General features: G+C 43.7%; 1 protein-coding gene across 2 annotated transcripts in view; it reads left to right on the top strand.

Moving 5' to 3' along the window:
• The first annotated feature begins 6,374 nt into the window (after positions 1–6,374).
• Positions 6,375–8,830, top strand: part of tbc1d23 (TBC1 domain family, member 23) — a 90,874-nt gene continuing 88,418 nt past the window's right edge. For both annotated transcript variants that reach the window (XM_038801746.1, XM_038801747.1), the window contains exon 1: positions 6,375–6,530. In XM_038801746.1, coding sequence (XP_038657674.1) covers positions 6,379–6,530 — 152 coding nt within the window. In that variant the 5' untranslated portion in view covers positions 6,375–6,378. The remainder of the gene's footprint in view (positions 6,531–8,830) is intronic.

Raw genomic sequence — 8,830 nt, 5'->3', positions numbered from 1 at the left:
GTCTCTCCAGCTTCCCATTCACCATCACAAAACTATCCCCCTGGACCGTCCCCATTTTGTCCAGTTAAGGGGCAATTTAGCGTGGCCAATCCGCCTACCCTGCATATCTTTGGGTTGTGGGGACGAAACCGATGCAAACACGGGGAGAATGTGCAAACGCCACACGGACAGTGACCCAGAGCCGAGATCGAACCTGGGACCTCGGTGCCATGAGGCAGCTGTGCTAACCACTCCGCCACCGTGCTGTCCTTGAAAACCATCCTCTTACCAACACTGTCGCCCCCCCCCCATGTCTACATATCCAATCCCAAATGGAACACCTGCCCCACCCAGCCCTTCCTCTGCCTTGTCTGGTTCTCCAATATCTGGTGCGTCTCCTGAAGAAACACAATGTTGTCTTCAAACCCCTTAAATGCACAAAAACGCAAGAACATTTAACCAGGCCATTCAAATCCTGAACATTCCACTTAATCAAACGGGTCGGGGGACTCCCTGCAGACCCCCCTCCCTGCCAATCAACCAAAGCCTCTTTTTAACCAGCATCCCCTACTTCACTCCCGTTAACTAGCCAACCAGCTAGCATGATGGCCCCACTCGGCTGCCCCCCCCCCCCCCACCCCATAGCTACCCATCACCTGGAATTCCTCAAATAAAACACACCCACACTGCACCCAAACACTAAGTACAACAATCTGCCTGGTGTACACACCATATTCCCCCATATTGGCTCCTCCACGCCTCCCAGTCCACAGTCTCATAAATCCACTTGCCTCCTCTGACATATCAAAATAGAATTCTCGATTCAGGTGCATGGCCCACAGACGAGCAGGATAAACACCTCAAACTTCACTTCTTCCTTGTCGAGGGCTGTCTTGATCCGATTAAACCTAGCCCACCTCTTAGCCAACTCCGCACCCAAGTCCTGATAGATCTGCAGCATGTTTCCTTCTCAGGTGCAGTGTTGCGTATCCTTCACCCACCTCAATCTTCCTGTTGAGAAAACCATGCAACTGCGCCACCATCCACCTTGGCTGCTCCCCCATCTTCGGCCTGCCTCCTGGAGCAATTCTCCAGGTCCTCCACCTTCTCCCTCACCCGCTTATGGCCCTCTGCCACGAGTACCATCTCGGACTCCATCGAGGCCAACAGTCCTGTTCCATCACTGTTGACTCCACTTTCTGGAGCACAGAACTCTGCAGTCCAGCCTCTGTTCCACTCGCTCAAATGCTGCCCTTAGCCAGGTCCTCTGAATTTTCTTGCCTCTGCTGCTGGAACTTGGCATTGAAGAAGTCCACCAGTCGCTCAGCAGACCACCGGGCGGGCAAGGATGCCCTCCGCCATCTTTCTTTCTGTTGCAGTTCAAAAAACCTCTCAGCTGGATTGTTGCCTCTTACCCGTTATACTTGTCATCTGATAAGCCATAAATCAACCCCACTGGGAGAGCACTTCTATCTCTCAGTACTCATGCACCACACACCAGCAAACACCTCAGAAATCAGGTGAAAAACGACCAAACAATTCCGCCTCGAGCGGGAGCCACCAAATGTGCGGGAGCCACACCATGGCTGCCACCGGAAGTCAAAACATTATAGCTTTTTATTTAATTCCATTTGAATTGGACTAAAAATGTTGATAGATCATAGTAAGCAGGTAGTAATTTAGTGCAATAGCAGTATTAGTAATCTAATAATGGCAATTGCACTTTAATCTTGACCACAGACTGTGTTTTAATGTTCAGTTTCTGCAATAAAACTCAAACATATTGGGAATGAGACTGAATTTTGACCAGATTTGGGCATGCTTGTATGTATTTAAAAAAAGAAAAAACTTTCTATAATTGATTTCAAGAATGTATAGACTTGTCCTATATTGTGTTGTGCAACTTGTTGTAATATTGAAATAGTAATGTCTCAAGTGTACTCTGCTGCAAATAGGCAGCACATTTCATGTAGATCTTTGTAAGTCAGTTATTTGGTTGTTTAGAGATTTTCCGAATAAAATGACATTGGATTAAGAAAATATTTTAAGCATGCATGTAACATGTATGATTTGCCAATGTATTTTAAACAAAACATGCCTTTGCAGAAATGTTGCAATAGCTACTACACGCAAACTGCATGAAGGATTAGAAGATTTGAAAATAGTGAATGTAACTCCTTTAGTCAAAAAGGGAAGGAGGCAGGAAGCTGTGGGCAGGATTTACCGGCTTTTCACCAGTGGCAAATTTACCAGTGGGAAATTCCAGGCTCCGTCGGCACACTGGTTTCCCCAGTGACAAAGGGTGCTGCCAAATGGAAATCAGTGTTTACAAGAGTGGGACTGGTAGATCTCGCTGGCGGGCCACCTCCACCAACAAAAAACCCGCAGCAGATTGGTCGGTAAATCCTGCCCTACAGGTCAGTTAGCTTAGCATCTGTCATAGGGAAAATGTTAGAAATTATTAAAGACATATATAGCAGGGCACCAGGAAAAAATCTGTAATCCAGCAGATTACAGATCATGGCTTTTTGAAAGGAAAATTATGTTTGGCCAATTAATCTGGGTTCTTTGAAGGAGTAACATATGCTATGGATAAAGGGGAACCGGTGAATGTAATTGGATTTCCAAAAGGTATTTAAAGTGCCACATCAAAGGTTACTGCGATTAAATAAAAGTGTATAGAGGGTAACATTGGCATGGAAAGATTGGTTAGCTAAGAAATAATAGGCATAAATGGATCTTTAACTGGTTGGTAAGATATAACCAGGATTAGGGCCTCAGTTTTTTACAATTTGTATAAATGACTTTGGATGAAGAGACTGAAGATATGGTTGCAAAATTTACTGATGATAACAAAGATGGGTAGAATAGTAAGATGTGACTGACATGAGGCTACCAAAGGATACAGATAGATTAAGCCGTGGGAAAGTGACTATTTTGTCAGGAAGAATAATAAAGCATATTATCCAAATGGTGAAAGATTGCAGAGCTTTGGGCTTCAGCGGGATCTGGGTATCCTAGTGCAGGAATCAAAAGGCTAGTATGCAGGTATAGCAAATAATTAGGAAAGATCATTTATTGCAAGGGAAATGGGAGTACAAAAATTGGGAAGTTATGCTACAGTAATACAGGGCAATTGATGAGTCCAGATCTGGAGTACTGTGTAAAATGTAAATGTCGCCACAGTCCCAGAGGACCATTGGCCGCTCTCCCCTTTGAGAGCTGACTGGTGGTGATTTAATCTGAGGGTCATCACGCCCCCAACAAGGTTGAGACGCCTTCATGAATAACCTCAGCCAGTACAGGCTTTGAACCTGTACTCTTGGCTTCACTCTGCATCACAAACCAGCCACCTGGAAGGATATAAATGTGTTGGAAGCAGTTCAGAGAATGTTTACTGGACTATACAGGAATTAGGAGCAGAAGTAGGCAATCAGATTGTGGTTGGTCTCAAATCCACTTCCCTACCTGTTGCCCATTATCCCTTTAACCCGTTTTTAATCAAAATATATCTATTTCTTGAAACCATTTAATGACTCCGATTCCATCGCACTATTGCGCAGTGAGTTCCACAAATTCACCCTCTGAGAGAAGTCGTTGCTCCTCATCTCCGTTCTAAATCTACTGATTCTCAAACTAGATCTGTGACTACTCATTCTAGATTTCCCCACAAGAGGGAACATTTAGTCTACATTTACTTTCAATCCCATTTAGCACTTTATACTTCTTGATCAGATCCCCTCTCATCCTTCTAAACTCCAGTGAGCATAAACCCAAACTATTTAATCTCTCATACATCAACCCTTTTGTTCCCGGAATCAATCTGGCAAAGCTCCGAACTGCCTCCAATGCCACCAAATCCTTCTTCAAATAAGGAACCAAAACTGGACATGATACAGATGTGGTCTCACCAACACCCTATACAATTATAACAACATTTCTCTACGTTTATACTGAAGTCCTTTTGCAATAAACACTAACATTCCATTTGCCTTTTTAATTACGTGCTGTACCTGCATACTGACTTTCTGTGATTCATGAACAAAGACACCCAGATCTCTGCCCAGATGCATCTTGAATCTGCTTTCCATTTAGATAATTTGTCTTTCTATTTTTTTTGCCAAAATGGACAACCTTATACTTATCCACATTAAACTCCATCTACCAAATTTTGGCCCAATCTCCTAGCCTATCTATATCCGTCTGTAAAATCTTTATCTCCTCTTGACTGCCTGCTTTACCATATATTTTAGTATCATCTGCAAATTTTGCTATATTACATTCTGTCCCTGCTTGCAGATCATTTATATAAATTGTAAACAGTTGAGGTCCGAGGACTGAACCCTGCAGCACCCCAGTAGTTACAGTTCGCCAGCCAGAGTGCGGCCCATTTATCCTGAACCTCTGCTTTCTGTCAGCCAATCCTCAATCCATTCGAGTACTCTATCCCCAATCCCCTGTGATCTCACTTTCTGGATCAGTCTTCTATGTGACACCTTATCAAACGCCTTCTGGAAGTCGACATATACCACATCCAAAGGTTCCCCGTTATCCACCTTGCTGGTTACGTCCCCCAAGAACTCAAGCAAGTTTGTCAAGCATAACCTACCCCTCGTAAAACCATGCTGACAATGGTGGATTGAGCTGTCTTCAGTCATCTTAATTTTTTTTCAATTTAGGGGCAATTTAGCGCAGCCAATTCACCAACCTGCACATCTTTGTGGGTTGTGTGGGTGAGACCCCCACAGTTTTGGGGAGAATGTGCAAACTCCACATGGACAATGATCCGGAGCGGGTATCAAACCCAGGTCCTCAGCGCCAAATGGTGTTTGATACTATTTTAGGTTAAACCAAGTAAATTAAATTCAAAAAACTAAGGGACAAATCAAGAGAGCAGCCCAGGAAAGGGACACTGCATCATACAAAAATAAATTGCAACGGAAACACCAAAATGTGATTGGCGGGGTCGATAAATCAACCCAGTCCTTGCGGTACCCACTGAGCATGGATGGCCTCGATGGTGCCAGCAGACACTGTGTGCTCCCTCTCCAGCGATACCTGGCCACGAATATAGCCGCTGTAAAGAAGCAGTCGGCTGGAGGACAAATGGTGTCTAATAAAGAACAAGTAATAAAATGTTATCAAAATTGAAGCCCAGGTGATTAAATGGGTAGTGGCTGCATGAATCCAAAATTGGCAAAGGGACAGAAAGCGGATTGGTGGTGAATGGTCGCTTTTTAGCCTTCAGAGAAGTGTACTGTATAGTGTTGACTCTAAGTGTTGATTTTGGGTCCACTGATCTTTTTGATATATATCAATGACTTGGACTTAAATATTTGGGGCATATTTTCAAGATTTGCATGACACAACTATAAAATGTAATCAGTGAGTTGGATATGAACATACTTAAGCAGGGCACACCACAAAATGGCCAGATGCATGCCAGATGATATTTCACACAAAGAAATGTATAGTGATTCATTTTGTTAGGAATAATGAGGAGAGTCAAGATAAATTAAATGGTGCAATTTTGAAAGGGTGTGGGAACCTTTTAAAAAATTGTTCATGGCACATGGGTGTCACAGGCTGGGCCACATTTATTGCCCTTCCCTCACTGCCCTTGAGGGGGCAGTTAAAAGTCCAGCTTGTTGCTGTCACAGGCCAGACCAGGTAAGGACGGCAGATTTCCTTCACATTAGTGAACCAGATGGTTTTTTACAACAATGGTTTCATGGTCATCATTCGACTTTTAAAGTTGCAGATTTTTATTGGATTCAAATTTCACCCTCTGCAGTGGCCACATTTGGAACTGAGCCCCCAGAGCACAATTCTGGGTCTCTGGTTTACCAGTCCAGTGCCAATACCACTCTGCCGCCGTGGCCTCCTCCTCTTGGGATGCACTTCCATCAAATCAATGAAGTGACAAGCCGAAAAGACAGTTAAATAAGTATGCAAGATCCTTATTAGTCTATAAAAAAATGTTCAATGATTAGTTATTATTTTTATAGTTACGGGAGTTAATATCAAGAGTAGGAACCCCAATTTCTCTCTGCAGTGAGGCTGACTAAAACATCTCTATTGCCATTAAGGGTCCATTGACGATCCAAACTGTGGATTAAGTAGTTTGTGTGGCTCGTTGCTTGCTGAATAAAATTCAGAAATACAGAATAGGCCTGTCAGCGGCGACTGAAGGCTGGAAGAAAAAGAGCAGCGAGCCCGGGAATGAGGAAAGGTATCCGAGTCGTCCTGGCTAACTGCGTGCCATTAAATCAGATGAAAAGAAATAAACAACAGCCCTGGTCAACATCCATCCCAACAACCATCACTCCCGCACAACAATGGCAGCGGCACAGTGCCGTAAATCAACACCGGGGGGGGGGGGGGGGGGGGGGCTTTACGATGGTTGTTACCCCCTCCCCCACTCTGACGACACTCGGTGTCGATGTGCTTTACGGCAGCAGCTGCAGGATAGACGTGGAGGCAAAGAGCGGAATGGCGGCGGCGGCCGAGGAGGCGCAGCCGGTACCGGGACCGGGCGGTAACAGCAGCTGGTGGGTATCGGCTTCTCTCAGTCTTCCTCTGCGGCCTTGAGCTGGACGGGAACAGGCAATCAGCCCCTGAGCCTGTTTTCCAGTCCGGACTGGAGGTGCCCCCGCCGGCTGGAAAGCCAGCCGGGGAGCTTTAAACTGGCGTCGACTGAGGGCGACAGACTGTGTGTGTGTGTGTGTGTGAGAGAGAGAGACAGGCTCACTTTAGTCCCATTTTCTGTCACTCCAAATCACGAGTCATCCCCCCCTCCTCCTGCGGAAATCCAATTCAGTGTGTCCCGTCCAGCAATATGTTTTTTGTGTAAAAGAAAAATGGTCTACTCGGCGCGAAGGGCTTTTGTGATTTGATCGAGGAGTCGGACGTGGTGTGTGTGTGTGCAGCGCTCAGTCGTGTAGTTTGTGTCTCGGTACGAGGTGCCACTTTTAGCAGCAGCAAGATCTGTCAAGTTGTTCAATAAGTTCCGCAAATTGGGGTGTGGGAGGGCGCAATCTGTAAACAAAACACTTCGTTCTCATTAATTCAGCCACAAGGAAAAAGATGTGACAGTTTGGTGGTGGGGTGGGGGCAATGGCAATTGTGCTTCCAGATTGAGGGGAAGGCTTGTCTTTACAGCTGCTGACCCCGGCAGGAATACCTCCTGAAGGAATTTGCTGTGGACGCGTACCTTTGCTATTTCCTCCCGCATCCTGTAATTAAAAAGAACTTAGCTGGATGAGCTACTTAAAAAATGATTTTGAAGGCGCATTTTTGTATTAAAATTGGTTTCGGACAAGACTCAATTAATGTCCAAATTGTTTTTTGCTTACTGAGTCAGGTTGCCATTAATTATAACAAAAAATGTAATTTTTTTTGCACAATTACTAAAAATCTACAGTAATTGTCTAAGGTGCCACAATGACCGATTCATTGGAGTGTAGTTACGTTGACATAAATGAAGAGTTGACAGTAGTGAGTTGTACTGCAAGCTGCAAATTGATATCTCGGCAAATAAAGCAGTGTTCCATCTAACCTATGTTTATGGTTCACTAGTGTTCAAAGATCAGTTATATTTTAATGTGAGATAAGTCAGCCGATCTCCATAAGGATCTTATTTTTTGTACTTTGGTTTGCCACTGCTGATAGATATTGAGTGGCCTCACGATTCCTTGAGTGTTGGGCGAGGTAGAGATCAGATGCCCATGTAACTGAACACCTTTTCAAGATTATTTGGGTTCACTCTCAAAGAGGGGTAAATTGACAAGGGCAGGACTTTGAAACCACAAAAAAATAATTTATTTAAGGTAGGAGCAGCATAAATTGTAGTTCAAGTTGGGTTGCTTTGAGTTCTTGCAGTTACACTGCAGTTGTTCCAGAAGTGCGAAGCATTGTAAGACTACATCCTAGAGGTTGTTTCAACACTTGTCTAAAATTTAATTTGGCCAGTTTGTCACCAGTGTTATGCTATATTTTATGTCAGTCTGTAGCTGCTTTGTAATGACTGTGGGGTTAGATTTGTGAGATCACAATAGCGGCTGTGACTCATTGATGTACAGATAAATATCACTGGAATGTCCTTATAAAAAGAAATCTTGTGTTTCGTGTATGTGTGTGTGTGTGTGTATATATATATATATATATATATATATATATATATATATATATATATATATATTTTTTAAAAACTTTCATTTCCATGGCTCTTTGATGACCACAAAACATCTTAAAGTACCTTAAAACCAATGAAGAACTTTAGGAGTATAGTGACTGTTGTAATGTTGAAGACAAAGCACTCAATTTATATATAGAAAGCTCCTACAAACAGCTATGTGATAATGATCAGTTAAGTGTCTGTCTTGTTAATTGTGTGATAAATATTGGCATGCCACCAGGGATAACTCCCATGCCCTTCTACAAAATGGTGCCATGGAATCTTTTACTTCCACCTGAGAGGGTAGACTGTCTCAGTTTTGTGTTTCAGCCAAAAAAATGGCACCTCTAACAGTACATCTAAGCGTCAGTAATGCATTATAGTATCAGCTTTGAATTTTGAGAAATATATTTGAATTCTTCATGTAACAATGAATTGCTTAGATGCAGAAGGACTATTAGAACGTAGCGTAGAAGGAGCCCATTCGGCCCATCGAGTCTGCACCCAATCACTTAAGCCCTCACTTCCATCCTATCCCCGTAACCCAATAACCCCACCTAATCTTTTTGGTCACTAAGGGCAATTTAGCATGTCCAATCCACCTAACCTGCACGTCTTTGAACTGTGGGAGGAAACCGGAGCATCTGGAGGAAACCCACGCAGACACGGGGAGAA

The sequence above is a fragment of the Scyliorhinus canicula genome, chromosome 7 (genome assembly GCF_902713615.1).
Source record: "Scyliorhinus canicula chromosome 7, sScyCan1.1, whole genome shotgun sequence".
Classification (NCBI taxonomy): domain Eukaryota; kingdom Metazoa; phylum Chordata; class Chondrichthyes; order Carcharhiniformes; family Scyliorhinidae; genus Scyliorhinus; species Scyliorhinus canicula.
The sequence above is the reverse complement of the archived record's forward strand: the minus strand, read 5'-3'. Positions and strand labels throughout refer to the sequence as shown.